The 22,070-nt window shown below is 44.0% G+C and overlaps 2 protein-coding genes across 2 annotated transcripts; both read left to right on the top strand.

The window, feature by feature from the left end:
- Nucleotides 1-647: 647 nt before the first annotated feature.
- Nucleotides 648-5,044, top strand: LOC110487542 (chondroadherin). Its single transcript, XM_036942448.2, has 5 exons — nucleotides 648-949; nucleotides 1,078-1,582; nucleotides 1,809-2,495; nucleotides 2,643-2,809; nucleotides 4,625-5,044. Exons 1-5 carry the CDS (start codon nucleotides 750-752, stop codon nucleotides 4,944-4,946), a joined length of 1,881 nt encoding a protein of 626 aa, XP_036798343.2. The 5' UTR covers nucleotides 648-749; the 3' UTR covers nucleotides 4,947-5,044.
- Nucleotides 5,045-17,564: 12,520 nt separating this feature from the next.
- Nucleotides 17,565-21,503, top strand: LOC110486413 (E3 ubiquitin-protein ligase RBX1). The gene is made up of 5 exons (XM_021558006.3): nucleotides 17,565-17,756; nucleotides 18,443-18,521; nucleotides 18,598-18,668; nucleotides 20,968-21,053; nucleotides 21,278-21,503. The coding sequence occupies exons 1-5, from the start codon at nucleotides 17,679-17,681 to the stop codon at nucleotides 21,288-21,290; spliced, it is 327 nt and encodes a 108-aa protein (XP_021413681.1). The 5' UTR covers nucleotides 17,565-17,678; the 3' UTR covers nucleotides 21,291-21,503.
- Nucleotides 21,504-22,070: the final 567 nt, after the last annotated feature.

The following is a 22,070-nucleotide window of genomic DNA, read 5'->3' as shown; positions in this document are numbered from 1 at the left end:
ATCATGGTTTGGGCCTGCTTTTCTTCAGCATGGACAGGGAAGATGGTTAAAATTGATGGGAAGATGGATGGAGTCAAAGTCCAGACCTGAATCCAATCGAGAATCTGTGGAAAGAACTGAAAACTGCTGTTCACAAATGCTCTCCATCCAACCTCACTGAGCTCGAGCTGTTTTGCAAGGAGTAATGGGAAAAAATTTCAGTCTCTCGATGTGCAAAACTGATAGAGACATACTCCAAGCGACTTACAGCTGTAATCGCAGCAAAAGGTGGCGCTACAAAGTATTAACTTAAGGGGGCTGAATAATTTTGCACGCCCAATTTTTCAGTTTTTGATTTGTTAAAAAAGTTTGAAATATCCAATAAATGTCGTTCCACTTCATGATTGTGTCCCACTTGTTGTTGATTCTTCACAAAAAAATACAGTTTTATATCTTTATGTTTGAAGCCTGAAATGTGGCAAAAGGTTGCGAAGTTCAAGGGGGCCGAATACTTTCACAAGGCACTGTACATGGTACCTTTCAGGTGTAAGTTATGTTGTACACGTAGCTGTCACTTCTTGCACAAAGGCCATACTCCCATCCACCAACTTTTCTGGGCCGTTTAATGTCACCTGTTTCCTAACTTCCGCTCTCTCCCCATCCATCAGGAGTCTTTTGACGGCTTGTCATCCCTAAAGCAGCTGACGTTGGACCATAACCGTGTTGAGGAGATCCAGCCAGGGGCCTTCACTCAGCTGGGCTTCCTCAACATGCTGTCCCTCACACATAACCAGCTGGTCTACATCCCCAACATGGCCTTCCGGGGCCTGCACAACATCAAGTGGCTGCGTCTCAGTCGCAACTCCCTCAACAACCTGGCCATGGAGGCCTTCGCTGGCCTCTTCACCCTCACACGCCTCAGCCTCAACCACAATGAGCTGCAGTTCTTCCCCACACAGACTATGACCCGGTGGGAAACTTACATTTTCTGTGCAGTTGTCTGACACTATTGTGCAATAGTGTCCTGGTCCAATGGTATTTAAGCTTGATGACACTTGACCTTTTTATGCTCTGTCCATTTTGTCTCCTTTATTTAAGACTGGCTCAAGTTACCCGCCTGGACCTGAGCTACAACCCCATGACCTACCTGGGTGAGGATACTGTCTCCATGCCGAAGCTCACCCACCTCTACCTGGACCACATGTCCCTACAGGACATCTCAGACACAGCCATGTCCCAGGCCCCCCTCCTCTCCCACCTGGACCTCAGCCACAACCAGCTGCGCTTCCTGGAGCCCCTCTCCGGCCCCATGGAGCTAGCCCGCCTCAACCTAACAGGAAACCCCATCCACTGTAACTGCTACCTGAGGCCCCTGAAGGAGTGGGCCAAGAAAGGGAAGGTGAAGTTGATGGGGGTCTGTGCGGGTCCCCCTCACCTCTCTGATGAGACCCTGGAGGGAGTGGGGCCTATGGAGCTGCGGTGCCGGAGCAGGGAGGACATGATAAAGGAGGAGTTTGAAGAGCAGGAGGAGACCAGGGAGCGTGCACTGCCCACAGCCAAGCCTAAGAAGAAGATCAAGTGTCCTGATAACTGTGACTGCGACGTGAGTTGCTCTTGTTGTTAATACTGAGATAGTGTATGGGGTGCTGAGCGATGGTGCAATGTTGTGCCACAAATAATGTTCAAACTTGCTGCCATGACAGCACACTTGCCATCATACTCAGAGAAGATTTGGGCTGATAATTCAGTCATCCATTAAAAACTGCTCTCCAATTCTTGTTTGGAAATATCCCTCTGAACCCATCTCCCTCTCTCTGTCCCCTGCTTAGGTGAAGGCTCAGCACGCCACATGTGAGAACCGTGGTCACACCAAAGTCCCCTACGGCTTCCCCTCTAATTCCCAGCTCCTGGACCTGCGCAGCAACCACTTCCATTACATCCCTAGCAACAGTTTCCCCGGTACAGACCAGGTGGTCTCTCTGCATCTGGAGCACTGCAAGGTCCGTGAGATCGAAGGCGGTTCCTTCCGGGGCATGAAGGGCCTGGTCTACCTCTACCTGTCTGACAATGACCTCACCTCCCTGGGCTCAGAGACTTTCATTGGGGCCCCTGAGCTCACCTACCTCCACCTGGAAGGGAACCAGCTGGCCATGTTCCCTGGGGCTGCCCTGGCCCCCCTGCCCAGCCTGCTTGTGCTCCACCTGGAGCGGAACACTATCGGTAAGCTGGAGCGGACAGGCCAGCTCTCCTCAGTCCCCAAGTTGAGAGGACTCTACCTGACCAATAACACCATATCCACTATAGCCCCTGGTGCTCTCAACTCCGCCCACCTAGATACTCTTCATCTGGGGTCCAATCAACTTGCTGAGGTGCCTACCGACGGGCTGTCCAAGGCCTCCAGTCTGACCGAGCTCTGCCTCTCTGGAAATTTCATTCGTTGGGTCGGACCAAAGGCGTTCCTTCCTGTGTCCAAGAGCCTAAGGCAGCTGTATATGGATGACATGGGTCTGGAGAAGGTAAGAGAGATAAAGAGGTTTGCGTTGATAAATTATCTCTATCTGCAGAATTGGGGTCAATACCATTTCAAGTTATCAATGAAAAACTGGCCATTCATTTCTATGAAGAATTCACTTTCTGAGTGGTTGCTTCTATTCCCTGTATAGATGTCCAGAGACTCCCTGGTGGGGCTGGGCTCTGGGCTGACTACTCTGTCTCTGGGGGGGAACCAGCTGGAAGAGCTGCCTGACCTGAGCCCACTCACTGGGCTGGAGGTCATCAACCTGACTCACAACCCCCTGCTATGTGATTGCACCCTGCTGCCACTCCGCAGGTCAGTAGTCCACTGCTTTGTGAATGACCCGTTTGTGGATGCTGCTGTGCAAGGGAGTCATGCACATGCATGCACATAAATGAAATCAACATTTAATTTGTCACATGCTTCATAAACAACAGGTGTAGATTAACAGTGAAATGCTTACTTACGGGTCCTTCTCCAACATTGCAGAGTTAAGTTAAAAATATCTATATTTTTAAATAGAAATAGTGACACGAAGAAAAAATACACAGTGACTAACAAATAGCAATAACAAATAAAAGTAACATGGTTATATACAGGGAGAACCACTACCGAGTTGAACAAGGTAATTGAGGTAGCTATGTACATATAGGTAGGGGTAGCAGCAGCGTATGTGGAATTTTTACATTTTTTATTAGGATCCACATTAGCTAACTCTGTAACACTAGCTAATCTTCCTGGGGTCCAAATGTGAGAGTGAGTGTGTGTGCCATCAGTATGCATGTGTGCGCGTGTTATGTGCGTGTTGCAATGTCAGTGTAACTATATGTGAGTGTGTAGGTAGAGTACAATGTGTGTCCATAGAGTCAGTGCAAGAGAGTTGGTGCAAAAAAGGGTAAATGCGGGAAGTAGCGATTTGATTAGCTATTTAGCAGTCTTGTTTAGCAGTCTTATTGCTTGGGGGTTGTCAGCCGGTTATTGTCAAGCAAAAGACTGTCGCTCTCACTGTAATTTACTGTAATCTCCAGGCCTCCATGCATACATGCTGCATATAAGCGTCTGATGCATGCCTTTGGAACATCTACATTTTAAAATGTCTGATAAATTTAGAAAATGTGGTGCCTTGCAGTCAGATTCCAAGCAGTTGCATAGCAATCGATGATGCAGCCAGTCAAGATGCTCTCAATGGTGCAGCTTTAGAACCTTTTGAGGATCTGGGTCCATGCCAAATCTTTTCATCCTCCTGAGGGGGAAGAGGCATGGTCGTCCCTTCGTCACTACTGTGTTGGTGTGAGTGGACCATGTTAATTCCTTAGTGATGTGGACACCGAGGAACTTGAAGCTCTCAACCCACTCCACTACACCCCGGTCAAAGTGGATGGGCGTGTGCTCGGCCCTCCTTTTCTTGTAGTCCACGACCAGCTCCTTTGTCTTGCTCACATTGAGGGAGATGTTGTTGTCCTGGCACCACACTGCTAGGTCTCTGACCTCCTCCTTATAGGCTGTCTCATCGTTGTCGGTGATCAGGCCAACCACCATTGTGTCGTCAGCAAACTTGATGATGGTGTTGGAGTCGTGTGCAGCCACGCAGTCATGGGTGAACAGGGAGTACAAGAGGGGACTAAGCACTCACCCCTGAGGAGCCCCTGTGTTGAGGGTCAGTGTGTCGGATGTGTTATTGCCTATCCTCATCACCTGGGGGCGGCCCATCAGGTATCCAGTTGCAGAGGGAGGTGTTCAGTCCCAGGGTCCTGAGCTTAGTTATGAGCTTGGAGGGCACTATGGTGTTGAACTCTGAGCTGTAGTCGATCAACAGCATTCTCACATAGGTGTTCCTCTGGTCCAGGTGGGAGACGGAGTGTGGAGTGCAATAGAGATTGCGTCATCTGTGGATCTGTTGGGACAGTATGCAAATTAGAGTTGGTCCAGGGTGTCTGGGATGATGGCGTTGATGTGAACCATGACCAGCTTTTCAAAGCAAGAGTGCTACAGGCGATGGTAATTTAGACAGGTTACCTTGGCGTTCTTGGGCAAAGGGACTATAGTTGTCTATACTATAGGTATACACAAATTATTTAACTCTGCTAACCGTCAGGCTCTAACTACTTTGCGTCCCCTCTCTCTGCTCAGGTGGATGGAGAATGTGAGTCTGAAGATGACAGCCACCTGTGGTCATCCTCCTGAGTTCCGGGGCCAAAGTGTGAGGGATGTCCATGTCTTTAAGAGCTGTCCAGGGGAGAGTGCTTCTCCTGGCAAGACCCTCAAAGGATTCAAGGACACAAAATCAATAAATCCCAAACCCACTCTCCTCAAGGTGACCATGGCAAAAGCCAAGCCAGGAAAGGCTAAACCCATGCCAACCAAGCCCAAAGCCAAGCCTCTGAAGAACCCTAAGGCACGAGCATCCCAAAAAACAAGAAGACTTATAAAAAGTAGGAAATCAGTGATGTAAATGGCTGTAAGTCTGTTTGGGCAGAACTCAATATGCACCAAACGGACAAGTGCTATTTCATCTTAAATCACTGAATGTAATTTGAGCATGCAGAAATGTGTTTTTAAAATTTTATTTTTGAGACTGCAAGTTCATTTTCTGATTGATTTACTGTCTATTTTAGAATCTTATGAAGTCAGGGTTTCGGAAGAGTCGGGATTCAAGAGACCCAAAGCCCTATTTGCAGTACCATATATATCCACCAAGTGTCACGTGACGCAATAAGATTTTTCTGCTCTAGTTCGACCAACTTTTCTATTACTATTCATATATATTTCATATACAGTGGGGAGAACAAGTATTTGATACACTGCCGATTTTGCAGGTTTTCCTACTTACAAAGCATATCTGTCATTTTTATCATAGGTACACTTCAACTGTAAAACAAAAATCCAGAAAATCCCATTGTATGATTTTTAAGTAATTAATTAGCATTTTATTGCTTGTCAGAAGTATTTGATCACCTACCAACCAGTAAGAATTCCGGCTCTCACAGACCTCTTAGTTTTTCTTTAAGAAGCCCTCCTGTTCTCCACTCCATTACCTGTATTAACTGCACTAAAGTCGGAAGTAGGACAGAGCCTGTTACTCGTTACCTGTATAAAAGACACCTGTCCACACACTCAAACAGACTCCAACCTCCACGTGTCTGAGGCTACACCGTGCACCTGGCAACCTTGGCTAGCGTGCACTGCACCCGGTCCGCCACAGGAGTTGCTGGTGCGCAATGAGACAAGGAGATCCCTACCGACCCTAACCCGGACGACGCTAGGCCCACGGACCTCCCAGTCGCGGCCGGTTACGACAGAGCCTGGGCGCGAACCCAGGGACTCTGATGGCACAGCTAGCGCTGCAGTACTGCGCCACCCGGGAGGCCTGTTAAAGAGATACTTTTGACGAGATGGGAAAGTCCATTGGAATTGTATGCTGTGTTAAAAACAACTGGGAACTCGGAAATCTCCTACTTCCGACTTTAGTGCATTTAAGACAACTGGGAACTTGGGAGAAAAACGAGATCCAACTGGGAAAATGGTTTTGAACGGTCATCAGATTCGGAAATCCAAGTCGGAATCTCTGGCATCTTTCAAGAACCAGGCTGTATCACATCCGGCTATGATTGAGAGTCCCATAGGGTGGCGCACAGTTGGCCCAGCATCGTCCGGGTTTAGCTGGGGTAGGATGTCATTGTAAATAAGAATTTGTTCTTAACTGACCTGCCTGGTTAAATAAAGGTTAAATAAATAAATATATAAAAATAATAATTCTGACTTTCTTACCTGAAAATCACTGTCATGATTTTACCTAGTTTTTTCTGAGTTCCTAGTTGCCTTGAAAGCACCACTATTAATGCCCGTTGTGTACATTGCCCATGTGTCATCAGTAGTTACCACAGCCACAAAGTCCTTCTATAGGGAGGAGGTCAGAGACCTGGCCGTGTGGTGCCAGGACAACAACCTCTCCCACAACGTGATCAAGACAAAGGAGATGATTGTGGACTACAGGAAAAGGAGGACCGAGCATGCCTCAATTCTCAATCGACAAGACTGCACTGTAGCAGGTTGAGAGCTTCAAGTTCCTTGGTGTCCACGTCACCAACAAACTATCATGGTACAAACACACTAAGACAGTCGTGAAGAGGGCACGACAAAGCCTATTCCCCCTCAGGAGACTGAAAAGATTTGGTATGGGTCCTCAGATCTTCAAAAGGTTCTACAGCCGCACCATCGAGAGCATCCTGACTGGTTGCATCACTGCCTGGTATGGCAACTGCTCGGCCTCCGACTGCAAGGCACTACAGAGGGTAGTGCGTACGGGCCCAGTACATCCCCGGGGCCAAGCTTCATGCCATCCAGGATCTCTATACAAGGCGGTGTCAGAGAAAGCCCTAAAAATTGTCAAAGACTCCAGCCACCCTAGTCATGGACTGTTCTCTCTGCTAACACATGGCAAGCGGTACCGGAGCACCAAGTCTAGGTCCAAAAGGCTTCTTAACAGCTTCAACCCCCAAGCCATAATACTCCTGACCCCTCTTTTACGCTGCTGCAACTCTGTTTATTATTATTATTTTTATTTTTTCACCTTTATTTAACCAGGTAGGCTAGTTGAGAACAAGTTCTCATTTACAACTGCGACCTGGCCAAGATAAAGCATAGCAGTGTGAACAGACAGCAACACAGAGTTACACATGGAGTAAACAATAAACAAGTCAATAACACAGTAGAATTTTTATTTTATTTTATTTTTATTAAAAAAAGAGTCTATATACATTGTGTGCAAAAGGCATGAGGAGGTAGGCGAATAATTACAATTTAGCAGATTAACACTGGAGTGATAAATGATCAGATGGTCATGTGCAGGTAGAGATATTGGTGTGCAAAAGAGCAGAAAAGTAAATAAATAAAAACAGTATGGGGATGAGGTAGGTAAATTATTTATGCATAGGCACTTTTTAACTCTACCGTACATATCTACCGTACATATTAACTTGACTAACCGGTGCCCCTGCACATTGACTCTGTACCGGTACCCCCTCTATAGCCTCGCTATTGTTATTTTACTGCTGCTGTTTAATTATTTGTTACTTTTATTTTCTATTTTTTACTTATCTGTTTTTTTCTCAACTTCTTAAAACATTGTTGGTTAAGGGCTTGTAAGTAAGTATTTGGCGCATGTGACAAATAACATTTGATTTGATTTTAAACCCCCACCTATTTCTAAAATGTATCTTCTTAAAGGTGCAATAAGAAAATAAATCGCCCCGCAATTTCTTGGTTCCTAAAATTCAAATATTGTTATTTTCAGCTGTTTGAAGCTGGTGTACAAAAGTAAAAGATGCAAAAACAAAACTTAAGAACGGGAAGCATAGAAATAACACACATAGAACAGATCTACTCAAGATAGACCACTGCTTGGTGTTTACAAAGGGAGCAAATTAATCATAGAGGGCAGAACAAGCAACATGATGGGCAAAGCCATCATAGTGAGATCCTATTGGCATATTTTAGCATGTATTTGCATATTTCCGTTAAGGAACACCTACTCTGTGAAGTGTGTGTGTGCAACAACTCAATTCACCTTTGCACTCCTTCTGAATAACACAATTGTTTTGAAACTTTGGCAAAGTAAAGTCTACAAAATTTAGTCCAATCTGTTTGTAACATATTCTAGTTTTCTATACAAAAAAAATTGAGATCAAATGTTTAATCTATGAGAAAATTCTAAGAATGTTGACCAAAATCCATCTCGCATCATCTTCTCCCACTGCAGGCCACTAGGCTTCCTCTCATCATCACATTTGCTAGTGAGTGGAAATGTCAACCGGTTGCTTCACATTTGTACATCTGGTGAAATATCTGGCTCATTGTTCTATCTGATGATCTACCGCTTCTTAGACTTGTTTTCAAATGAGAATTACAGATCTATAGCTGCATTTCACTGTTAATTTGATCATCACCCCAAATTTTGCCATCATCTGTTTTCATGACTTTTTACGATATAGTCAATTATGACATTGTGGCTGAACTATCTAGTGGAAATGTCATCAATGGGTTGCATGGTGCATTCTGGGTGATTGTTGGACAAGGAGAGTTCTCCTTCAGTAAGTGAATAGATGCTAATTGGGCGATAGCTAAAACAAAAAAACATTAGGATGAATTTCGTCAACAAGAAGTACAACATTACAAATATTTTCCTAGATGTGAGATAATTCACTTGTTCTCTGTAATATCATATAGCTTTGGAATCGTGACATTATGTACTTCCGAGGAAAATAGACAGGTTTCTCAACTCTTGGTGCTTTTAAGACAACTGGAAAAAAACCTTGGTCAAATCATGACGTCAGTGATTACCTCTTTGGACTGTCGGAGCTCTAGAAAGATGCCTGAGTTTCCTCAAATCAAATTTTTATTGGTCACATACACATGGTTAGCAGATGTTAATGCGAGGGTAGCGAAATGCTTGTGCTTCTAGTTCCAACTATGCAGTAATATCTAACAAGTAATCTATCAAATTCACAACAACTACCTCATACACATAAATGTAAAGGGATGAATAGAATAAATACATATAAATGTATGGATGAGCGATGGCATGCGGCATAGGCAAGATGCAGTAGATGGTATAGAATACAGTATATACTGTACATATGGGATGAGTAATGTAGTAAATGTAAACATTATTAAAGTGCCGTTATTTAAAGTGACTAGTGATACCTTTATTAAGTCAATTTATTAAAGTGGTCAGAGATTTGAGTCTGTATGACGGCAGCAGCCTCGCTATGTTACTAATGGCTGTTTGAGAGTCTGATGGCCTTGAGATAGAAGCTGTTTTTCAGTCTCTCGGTCCCAGCTTTGATGCGCCTGTACTGACCTCGCCTTCTGGATGATAGCGGGGTGAACAGGCCGTGGCTTGGGTGGTTGTTGTCCTTTATCATATTTTTGGCCTTTCTGTGACATCGGGTGCTGTAGATGTCCTGGAGGGCAGATAGTTTGCCCCCGGTGATGCGTTGTGCAAGACCGCACCACCCTCTGGAGAGCCTAGCAGTTGAGGGCAGTGCAATTGCCGTACCAGGTGGTGATACAGCCCGACAGGATGCTCTCGATTGTGCATCTGTAAAAGTTTGTGAGTGTTTTAGGTGACAAGCCAAATTTCTTCAGCCTCCTGAGGTTGAAGAGGGGCTGTTGCTTTTGCGCCTTCTTCACCACGCTGTCTGTGTGGGTTGTCGTGACGTTGTATCAGTTAATGTGACGACTGTTGCTCATCGAATGATTAAAGGTTTCTAATTGCATGATTAACTGAATCAAGCAATTATTAACTCATTAACCTGGGGCACCATGGGAAAATTTGTTTTATTGAGTTTCTATTTCCAAAATTAACTCAAAGAATATCAGAATATCGATTTTACAACAGCCGCTAATTAATCAGTTTCCTCTACAGTCTCGTTCTGAACGTCGCATAATCCGGGAATCTGCACAGACCCGGGTCTCACCAATGAGTTCGTACCACACCAATCTTAGTTGAGTATTTATTTACTAGAAAGCTAAAATGATGATAAAAGATACATATACACAGAAACACTCTAGGCTATTGATTAGAACTTAGTGTAACGGGTCAACACACCATGGTGCGTGTTACCCAAAATGGGGATTTAAAAGAGAGAGATAAAGAAAGTACACGAGAGAAATATACATTTGGGTGAATTTGTCAGCTATGCTTATTCTAACCCTAGCCTTGCCCCAAACTGCCGCTCTTATGGGTCAGAATATAATGATGTAATTACGTGTGGAAGGTCTCCGTGGACTCCTCGCGTGGACCGTTTAGGCTGCTCAATGACGCACTTCTCCGGCGCAACTCTCTGGTTGTCCTCACGATGTCAGTGTCCTTTTGGCTTAGGGGTCTGTTCCCTCGCTCTTGCTCTGGAAGGGCTCTTCTGAGGATAGACAGCTCTGTAGCTCAGAGCTCACAGCGTAGGAATTAAACAGTGTAGATACCACGATTCGATGTGGAGTGGAGGCTAGGTGGTCCGACTTGAATTCACCCGCTTAGACACAGCTACTCATCCGTAGCTTGGGTAGAAAAAGATTTCTTTGTCTTCAAACTTGTGTTGCGTTTTGGGTTTGTTTACTTTTTTAGACCTCGGCTGCAGCTTGGGTGACTTAGTCTGATCTGTTAATTCTTCACTCACAGGTTTTATACCCTCGGGTCAGAAGTGACCGCCTTTAGGGCAATTCTTTGGGCGTACCAAGTTAAGGGCAAGGTCTAGATTTGACTCAAATCCAATTTTAGACAACTAACTTCACATTTCATCTTTACCAAAACATTCTCTTTGATTTGTACATTTTCCACACAACGTACAATGTATAAACATCAAACATATACTAGGAAAACTCTTAACGTTACAATGTTTTCGTAATAACGTCATCTATTAACCTTTAATAACAAAACAAAAATGACATACATTTTCATATTCCATTTATCGTCATGACCACCATTGTGGCTGACGGAAACCATTGTTCCGAAGTCCCTTTATTGCATGTTTAATGTTCTGAGGGTGGTTCTCCATATTGAGGGGACACAGGAATGTTGTGTGGCCTAAGATTTACCAGGGGCGTGAGGTGTCATAAAACCCCCACATCTTCAGACCCCTAGATCTCTCCTCCTCTGTTGGGGTTGAGACATAATCTGTAGGGTTGTGGTCTCCTGTAACCTGACCTGATCAGGACAGTCATGACAGGGTCATGACCATTTCAGTTTGTCCGTGATGTGTACACCGAGGAACTTTAAACTTTCCACCTTCTCCACTACTGTCCCTTCGATGTGGATGGGGGGTGCTCCCTCTGCTGTTTCCTGTAGTCCACGATCATCTCCTTTGTATTATTGACGTTGAGTGAGAGGTTATTTTCCTGACACCACACTCCGAGGTCCCTCACCTCCTCCCTGTAAGCCATCTCGTCGTTGTTGGTAATCAGGCCTACCACTAGTTTTGTCTGCAAACTTGATGATTGAGTTGGAAGCGTGTATGGCCACGCAGTCATGAGTGAACAGGGAGTACAGGAGAGGGCTGAGAATGCACCCTTGTGGAGCCCCAGTGTTGAGGATCAGCGGGGTGGAGAAGTTGTTTCCTATCTTCACCACCTGGGGGGCGGCCCGTCAGGAAGTCCAGGATCCAGTTGCACAGGGCGGGGTCGAGACCCAGGGTATCGAGCTTAATGACGGGTTTGGAGGGTACAATGGTGTTAAATGCTTAGCTGTAGCCAATGAACAGCATTCTTACATAGGTATTCCTCTTGTCCAGATGGGATAGGGAAGTGTGCAGTATGATGGCGATTGCGTCGTCTGTGGACCTATTGGGGCGGTAAGAAAATTGGAGTGGGTCTAGGGTATCAGTTAGGGTGGAGTTGATATGATCCTTGACCAGTCTCTCAAAGCACTTCATGATGAAGTGGGGCGATAGTCATTTAGTTCAGTTACCTTAGCTTTCTTGGGAACTGGAACAATGGTGGCCATCTTGAAGCATCTGGGGACAACAGACTAGGATAGGGATTGGTTGAATATGTCCGTCAACACACCAGCCAGCTGGTCTGCGCATGCACTGAGGATGCGGCTAGGGATGCCGTCTGGGCCAGCAGCCTTGCGTGGGTTAACAGGTTTAAATGTCTTACTCACGTTGACCACGGAGAAGGAGAGCCCGTAGGCTTTGGCAGCGGGCCATGTCAGTGGCACTGTATAGTTCTCAAAATGGGTAACTATGACACAATGGACACAATGATCACTTGGCTACATAGCTGATGCCTGCTGGACTGTCCATTAATCACGGTACTCCATTCTGTTTATTTCTGTTTTATCTGTCGGCCCCAGCCGCGAACTCAGGCTCTGTGTGTAGTTAATCCGACCCGCTCTGCCTAGTCATCGCCATTTTACCTGCTGTTGTTGTGTTAGCTGACTAGCTGTTGTTGTCTCACCTGTTGTTTTAGCTAGCTCTCCCAATCAAGACCTGCGATAACGTTATGCCTTGCTGTATGTCTCTCTCAAATATCAATATGCCTTGTATACTGTTGTTCAGGTTAGTTATCATTGTTTTAGTTTACAATGGAGCCCTAAGTTCCACTCCTCATACCTCTGATACCTCCTTTGTCCCACCTCCCACACATGCGGTGACCTCACCCATTATAACCAGCATGTCTAGAGATACAACCTCTCTTATCATCACCCAGTGCCTGGGCTTACCTTCGCTGTACCCGCACCCCACCATACCCTTGTCTGCACATTATGCCCTGAATATATTCTACCACGCCCATAAATCTGCTCCTTTTATTCCTTGTCCCCAACGCTCTAGGCGACCAGTTTTGATAGCCTTTAGCCGCACCCTCATCCTACTCCTTCTCTGTTCCTCGGGTGATATGGAGGTAAACCCAGGCCCTGCATGTCCCCAGGCACCCTCATTTGTTGACTTCTGTGATCGAAAAAGCCTTGGTTTCATGCATGTCAACATCAGAAGCCTCCTCCCTAAGTTTGTTTTACTCACTGCTTTAGCACACTCTGCCAACCCTGATGTCCTTGCTGTGTCTGAATCCTGGCTTAGGAAGGCCACCAAAAATTCTGAGATTTCCATACCCAACTGTAACACTTTCCGTCAAGATAGAACTGCCAAAGGGGGAGGAGTTGCAATCTACTGCAGAGATAGCCTGCAAAGTTCTGTCATACTTTCCAGGTCTATGCCCAAACAGTTTGAACTTTTAATTTTAAAAATGAATCTCTCCAGAAATTAGTCTCTCACTGTTGCCACCTGCTACTGACCCCCCTCAGCTCCCAGCTGTGCCCTGGACACCATCTGTGAATTGATCGCCCCCCATCTAGCTTCTGTTAGGTGACCTAAACTGGGATATGCTTAACACCCCGGCAGTCCTACAATCTAAGCTAGATGCCCTCAATCTCACACAAATCATCAAGGAACCCACCAGGTACAACCCTAAATCCGTAAACATGGGCACCCTAATAGACATTATCCTGACCAACTTGCCCTCCAAACACACCTCTGCTGTCTTCAATCAGGATCTCAGCGATCACTGCCTCATTGCCTGTATCCGCTATGGGTCCGCGGTCAAACGACCACCACTCATCACTGTCAAACGCTCCCTAAAACACTTCTGCGAGCAGGCCTTTCTAATCGACCTGGCCCGGGTATCCTGGAAGGATATTGACCTCATCCCGTCAATTGAGGATGCCTGGTCATTCTTTAAAGGTAACTTCCTCACCATCTTAGACAAGCATGCTCCGTTAAAAAAATGCAGAACTAGATATAGCCCTTGGTTCACTCCAGACCTGACTGCCCTCAACCAGCACAAAAACATCCCGTGGCGGACTGCAATAGCATCGAATAGTCCCCGCGATATGCAACTGTTCAGGGAAGTCAGGAACCAATATACGCAGTCAGTCAGGAAAGCAAAGGCCAGAATTTTTCAAGCAGAAATTTGCATCCTGTCGCTCTAACTCCAAAAGGTTCTGGGACACTGTAAAGTCCATGGAGAACAAGAGCACCTCCTCCCAGCTGCCCACTGCACTGAGGCTAGGTAACACGATCACCACCGATAAATCCGTGATAATTGAAAACTTCAACAAGCATTTCTCAACGGCTGGCCATACCTTCCTCCTGGCTACTCCAACCTCGGCCAACAGCGCCGCCCCCCCCGCAGCTACTCGACCAAGCCTCCCTAGCTTCTCCTTTACCCAAATCCAGATAGCAGATGTTCTGAAAGAGCTGCAAAACCTGGACCTATACAAATCAGCTGGGCTTGACAATCTGGACCCTCTATTTCTGAAACTGTCCACAGCCATTGTCGCAACCCCTATTACCAGCATGTTCAACCTCTCGTTCGTATCATCTGAGATTCCCAAGGATTGGAAAGCTGCCGCGGTCATCCCCCTCTTCAAAGGGGGAGACACCCTGGACCCAAACTGTTACAGACCTACAGTGCCTTGCGAAAGTATTCGGCCCCCTTGAACTTTGCGACCTTTTGCCACATTTCAGGCTTCAAACATAAAGATATAAAACTGTATTTTTTTGTGAAGAATCAACAACAAGTGGGACACAATCATGAAGTGGAACGACATTTATTGGATATTTCAAACTTTTTTAACAAATCAAAAACTGAAAAATTGGGCGTGCAAAATTATTCAGCCCCCTTAAGTTAATACTTTGTAGCGCCACCTTTTGCTGCGTTTACAGCTGTAAGTCGCTTGGGGTATGTCTCTCTCAGTTTTGCACATCGAGAGACTGACATTTTTTCCCATTCCTTCTTGCAAAACAGCTCGAGCTCAGTGAGGTTGGATGGAGAGCATTTGTGAACAGCAGTTTTCAGTTCTTTCCACAGATTCTCGATTGGATTCAGGTCTGGACTTTGACTTGGCCATTCTAACACCTGGATATGTTTATTTTTGAACCATTCCATTGTAGATTTTGCTTTATGTTTTGGATCATTGTCTTGTTGGAATACAAATCTCCGTCCCAGTCTCAGGTCTTTTGCAGACTCCATCAGGTTTTCTTCCAGAATGGTCCTGTATTTGGCTCCATCCATCTTCCCATCAATTTTAACCATCTTCCCTGTCCCTGCTGAAGAAAAGCAGGCCCAAACCATGATGCTGCCACCACCATGTTTGACAGTGGGTATGGTGTGTTCAGGGTGATGAGCTGTGTTGCTTTTACGCCAAACATAACGTTTTGCATTGTTGCCAAAAAGTTCAATTTTGGCTTCATCTGACCAGAGCACCTTCTTCCACATGTTTGGTGTGTCTCCTAGGTGGCTTGTGGCAAACTTTAAACAACACTTTTTATGGATATCTTTAAGAAATGGCTTTCTTCTTGCCACTCTTCCATAAAGGCCAGATTTGTGCAATATACGACTGATTGTTGTCCTATGGACAGAGTCTCCCACCTCAGCTGTAGATCTCTGCAGTTCATCCAGAGTGATCATGGGCCTCTTGGCTGCATCTCTGATCAGCCTTGTATGAGCTAAAAGTTTAGAGGGACGGCCAGGTCTTGGTAGATTTGCAGTGGTCTGATACTCCTTCCATTTCAATATTATTGCTTGCACAGTGCTCCTTGGGATGTTTAAAGCTTGGGAAATCTTTTTGTATCCAAATCCAGCTTTAAACTTCTTCACAACAGTATCTCGGACCTGCCTGGTGTGTTCCTTGTTCTTCATGATGCTCTCTGCGCTTTTAACGGACCTCTGAGACTATCACAGTTCAGGTGCATTTATACGGTGACTTGATTACACACAGGTGGATTGTATTTATCATCATTAGTCATTTAGGTCAACATTGGATCATTCAGAGATCCTCACTGAACTTCTGGAGAGAGTTTGCTGCACTGAAAGTAAAGGGGCTGAATAATTTGCACGCCCAATTTTTCAGTTTTTGATTTGTTAAAAAAGTTTGAAATATCCAATAAATGTCTTCATCCACTTCATGATTGTGTCCCACTTGTTGTTGATTCTTCACAAAAAAAATCAGTTTTATATCTTTATGTTTGAAGCCTGAAATGTGGCAAAAGGTCGCAAAGTTCAAGGGGGCCGAATACTTTCGCAAGGCACTGTACGTCTAGTGTTTGAGCCGTTGAATTCCGACTCTACTTTGTCTCTTTACTGACGTTTTGCTTGTTTGATTGCCTCGCGCATTCAATATGATGATATCATTTCGGGAGAATTGATCTTAGGTTTGCTTTGTTAAAATCCCCAGTTACAATAAATGCAGCCTCAGGATGTATGGTTTCCAGTTTACAAAGAGTCCAGTGAAGTTGTTTCAGGGCCGTTGAGGTATCTGCTTGGGGGGGATATACATGGCTGTGACTATAATCAAAGAGAATTCTCTTGGAAGATAATGCGGTCGGGCATTTGATTGTAAGGAATTATAGGTCAGGTGAACAAAAGGAATTGAGTTCCTGTAATGTTGTTGTGATTACACCATGAGTCGTTAATCATAAGGCATACACCCCCGCCCTTCTTCTTACCAGAGAGATGTTTGTTTCTGTCGGCGCGATTGCATGAAGGAACCGGGTGGCTGTACTGACTCTGACAACATATCCCGAGTGAGCCATGTTTCTGTGAAACAGAGAAGGTTACAATCTCTGATGGCATGGGAACTCGTGCCCTAATTTCATTCACTTTGTTATCTAGAGATTGGACATTGGTGAGTCTGACCAGTAGGCCTTCTGAGTCTGACCAGTGGGCCGCTCCGTTTGCCTCTCCTGCGGCTACTGCGTTGTTTTGGGTCGGCCTCTGGGATAAGATCGCATGTCCAGAGTGGAGGCCCGAACAAAGGATCCTTTTCGGGAATGACGTATTCCTGGTCGTAATGATGGTAAATTGACATCACTTTTATATCCAATAGTTCTTCCCAGCTGTATGTAATAACACCCTAGATTTTCTGGGCTAACAATGTAAGAAATAGTACATAAAAAACGAATAACTGCATAGTTTTCTAAGAACCTGAAGCAAGGCGACCATCTCTCTCGTCACCATCTTGCAAAGGGACTTGGAATCCCGAGTTGGATGACCCTTCAGAATGATTTTCCATAGTTGGAGTTCGTTTTTTCAGAGTTCCCAGTTGTCTTGAACGCACTGAAGTCGCAACTCAGATGTTTCTGGTTCCCATTTGTTTTGAACAAGGCATTCCAACTCGGGAACTCGGGCCTCTTGCCCCGTTCACAACAATTGGAACTCGGTAATCTCAGAATTCAGCGCATTTTAAACAATTGGGAACTCGGAAAAAATGAACTCAGACTGGGAAAAATCTATTTCAATGGTAATCCAACTCGGAATTCCACTCGGGCCTCTTTCTAGAGCTCCAATTTTCCGACATGAAGATCACTGACGTCATGATTTGACCTCTATTTTTCCAAGTTCCCATGTCATGTTCAAAACAACTGGAACTTGGAAAAATACAAAGCCAAATCATGACGTCAGGGATCTTCAGTTCTGAAATTCGTAGCTCTACAAAGGTTCCCGGTACCCCGATTTTGAGAAGGGATTACGTGACGATTAATTTAGCAACTGTGTGACGCAGCATGACAACGTCAGCACGATTGGTCGACATTCTGCTGGGTGGGACGTTACGTCAATCTAGTCATATACCAATGGGATGTCTATCTTCTTCTTTCTCTGATATCTCTGTTCACACGAAAGTTCGATTGTCAACATGGCGGCAGCGATGGATGTTGATACCCCAAGCGCCACGAATAGTGGAGCAAGCAAGAAACGTTTTGAAGTGAAGAAGGTATTTATTTTTCAAATAAATCATAGCAAAATGTTAGACATACTGTAAGGTTCGATATTATCATATGGTTAATACGGGTTTGGGTACAATCTCCGCGCGATTAGTTAGCATAACTTGCTACCTCGCGAGCTAGCTGAAACTAGACAGAGTCCCTGTTTGGCTGTATTTAATTTTGGGGAGTGAGTTTGCGTTTCACTTGTAGGGCTGATCGCTACCTAATCAGTTAACTAATCTCACTGTTTGTGGTAATAGTAGCTAGCCAACCACTACTAAGTTCAGCTTTAGATGCATTGACATTACGAAATCAATGACTAGCTAATTTGCTCAACTGGCTAAAGTTAACGTTAGCTTCCTAGTTAGCTTGCTAAAATGACAGGGCCCAGTTGCACTTGTGAGGTTGTCTATTTATTGACACTGAATGAGTGAAAAACTATGAATCAAACACTAACAATTTCACCCTGGCATTGTTTGTGATCAATGTGGATAGTAAAATAGGCCTAACTTGTCTGATCAAATGCAATAGTGATTTGGATGACAAAATGTCTCCTGACACCAGATTAACATGAATAAATTGTGAATAACAATATGCTCATTTTTTAATACATATTTGAAACAACATCAATATCAAGCAAATACTAACTGCCAGTGATATGATCATAATTTCATGTGACTCTTCTTCTTTACAGTGGAATGCAGTGGCACTTTGGGCCTGGGACATTGTCGTGGACAACTGTGCCATCTGTAGGAATCACATTATGGATCTCTGTGAGTATGCCATTAACATTATTTGACTACTGGGTTAATAAAGGTGTGTGTTACACATTTCTCTTGTCCTCCATAGGCATAGAGTGCCAGGCTAACCAGGCCTCTGCCACATCAGAGGAGTGCACCGTAGCCTGGGGAGTCTGCAATGTGAGTCAGACTTATTTGCTTTTGTATATTTTTCCTACATCCTGATCAGTTAGATTGTAAAGTTCAGTTTGAGAGTATTGAAAGAACAACCGCATGATCTAAACTAATCTGCATTATATTGAACTACCCAAAAAGTATAGGATTTTTGAATGTATGTTTTGAGCTGTGTTCGAATACTCATACTAACCCACTAACCATACTATTGGTGACATAAATTGTGTATGTAGTATGCTTATTGGTCATAGTATGGATATAATTCCTGGATGTCGTACTACATTTGCAAAAATACAAATTATACAAGCAGTGGACACTCTTTCTGTGCTTTTTTGGCCCTACGGCAATTCTTCAGAAAATGGGCGTGGCTTCACAGTGTTTTCAGATTTGAAGAAAATGGCAGGAAAATATGCAGCCGAAGTTCGAGAGCGTATATACAAGTTCCTTGCTTTAACTAATTATTACAAATGTTGAGCAATGTAATAAAGTCATGACTTTTCAAAAAAGTTACGTGTTCCTATTTCGCAACAAAGCCTCCTTCACTCACGCTGCCAACATACTCTCGTAAAACTGACTATCCTACCGATCCTCGACTTCGGCGATGTCATTTACAAAATAGCCTCCAACACTCTACTCAGCAAATTGGATGCAGTCTATCACAGTGCCATCCGTTTTGTCACCACAGCCCCACATACCACCCACCACTGCGACCTGTTTGCTCTCGTTGGCTGGCCGTCACTACATATTTGTCACCAGACCCCCTGGCTCCGGGTCATCTATAAGTCTTTGCTAGGTAAAGCCCCGCCTTATCTCAGCTCACTGGTCACGATAACAACACCCACCTGTAGTTCGCGCTCCAGCAGGTATATCTTACTGGTCATGCCTAAAGGCAACACCTCCTTTGGCTGCCTTTCCATCCAGTTCTCTGCTGCCAATGACTGGAATGAATTGCAAAAATTGCTGTAGTTGGAGACTTTTATATCTCACTCACTAACTTTAAACTTCAGCTATCTGAGCTGCTCACTGATCTCTGTAGCTGTACACAGCCCATCTGTAAATAGCCAATCCAACTACTTACCTCATCCCCATATTGTTTTTATTTACTTTCTTTGCTCTTTTGCACAACAGTATTTCTACTTGCACATCTATCACTCCAGTGTTAATTTGGTCATTTATAATTACTTCGCTGCTATGGTCTATTTTTTTTGCCTTACCTCCTTACTCCATTTGCACACACTGTATATAGACTTTTTCTGTTATTGACTGTACTTTTGTTTATCCCATGTGTAACTCTGTTTTTTGTCGCACTGCTTTGCTTTATCTTGGCAGGTTGGTTAAATAATGGTGAAATAAAAAAATGTTGTCTGACAATTTTTTAGCTACACTATACTTAGGCACAGCATATCATTACAGCAGTATGTAATGGTATGTTAGCTAGTTGGCTACTAATACATTGATCTTGCCAAGCAGTATATTAACTATAATCTAACGAACTACACAATGTTTGACTTGATTATTCACGTAATTCTTAGCTAAGTGTTATAGTCGTTGTGCGTTCTCAATGGACATGGTTAATTCTGGCTATCTTCTCCTATTTCAGAGCACTCTGAGTGTGCCAGAGCGCAGAATAACTGATGAATTTACAAATGCTCAACACCTGGTGAATATATGGCCAGTGTCAGTAAACGTCCGGGGGAAAAAAAGCGTAATTAAATTGTTGCCAGCAGCACATTTAGTCACCAACGCCCTGGATAACATGAAAACAGCCTAACCAGCTCTGCTATGCCGAGTAACATGGTCAGTGAGGTGTTCTCTCATTTGTGTCTGGAAATGGCTCACAAGCTAGCCACCGTTTTCCAATCAGCTTGTGTGCTTGACTGCCGTTGTGAGTTTAGAAGGCTCGGATCAACCCTATTCCTCTGCCAGAGCGTCCAGTGACACGCTCCGAGAGCGAAACGCTCTGAATTTATGAGCAGACAATCTGACAACGCTCTGATTTTTCGAACACCCAGAGGGCACTCTGGCACTCCAGATTGAATTCACGAACACACATGAAATTGTAAAATGTCAAGCTAGTCATTTGTTATGCTAACAAGCTAGCGAGAGGTGGCATAGCAACTGCATCAACTTCCGAGTAGAGAGGCGAAGCGCGAGTACGCTCAACTGAAAGAATTGCGTTCGTTTACAGTCTACTAAAATGAACTAATAGTGTATGTGCTCATTAAGTATGTAGTATACAGTATGTGTATTCAAACACAACTGTTGTCTTGGTTTGCTGTTATGTTAATAATATCTTCTCTCCCAGCATGCATTCCATTTCCACTGTATCTCTCGTTGGTTGAAGACCAGGCAGGTGTGCCCCCTAGACAACAGGGAGTGGGAGTTTCAGAAGTGAGTGTCAATTTGATTCATAACACTTATTCAAAACACTACTCCATGGTCCTAGTGAAAATACTATCTATCAGAGCTGCAGTATGCTTGCCTTTTTGGGAAATAGATGGATGATTAAAAACAACAGCCATGTGTCCATGTTACTGGTGCTAATGCATTATTCATTGTAGATGAGTTGTGTATGTCACAGTTAATAACTAGCACTCCCTTTCCCTCTCTTACAGATATGGACACTAGGTGCAATACTCTGGACCATTACTTGGGCTTCTGCAAGTTTCATGCTTTCTGTTGCTTTCTCCTTCTTCGTATGATAGACTCCACTTTGAGTACATTGCAAATACTGAGGACATCTACCCCCACATCTCATTGTTTTAGGCTTGCTGGAAAACAGTATTTTTTTAAGTTGAATTTGCAATGTTGTAAATTATAAATAAACAATGTTCTGTGTAACTGCCTCGATTTGGAATTGAGAACTAGACATGGAAATACAATTTTAGAAATACCATGTAGGCCATCATTGTAAATAAGAATTTGTTCTTAACTGACTTACCAAGTTAAATAGGTTAAATTAAGGGATTTTTCTAATGATTAGATAAAAAAAATAAAAAAAATTGTGTTTGAAGTTACAGATCATTGGCTGAAAGACCAAATTAAGTAAACATTTTTGTAAGATGAAATTATTCATAACTTAAAGTTGCACTATGCACAAATCGCTCTGCGTTTCCTGGTTGCTAAAACCCTAATAGTTTGCTTAATTTCAGTTAGTGGAAAAACAAGTTAATATACTGTAGATAAATATTGTACCTTCTAAATCGCTGTGAAATATTTTCCATAGGCAAAAATAGTTTCAGTTGTGTGAAGCTAGTGTACAAAATTGAAAGTAAGACACAACTTAAGAACGGGAAGCATAGAAATAGCACACATGGAACATATCTACAGCTTCTTAGACTTGCTTTCAAGTAGAATAAAACATCTATAACTCACATTTCTTCGAATTTGGTCAGGCCACCCAAAAAG

This window comes from Oncorhynchus mykiss, chromosome 13 (assembly GCF_057628025.1).
Source record: "Oncorhynchus mykiss isolate SJ-2025 chromosome 13, ASM5762802v1, whole genome shotgun sequence".
NCBI lineage: Eukaryota > Metazoa > Chordata > Actinopteri > Salmoniformes > Salmonidae > Oncorhynchus > Oncorhynchus mykiss.
The sequence above is the reverse complement of the archived record's forward strand: the minus strand, read 5'-3'. Positions and strand labels throughout refer to the sequence as shown.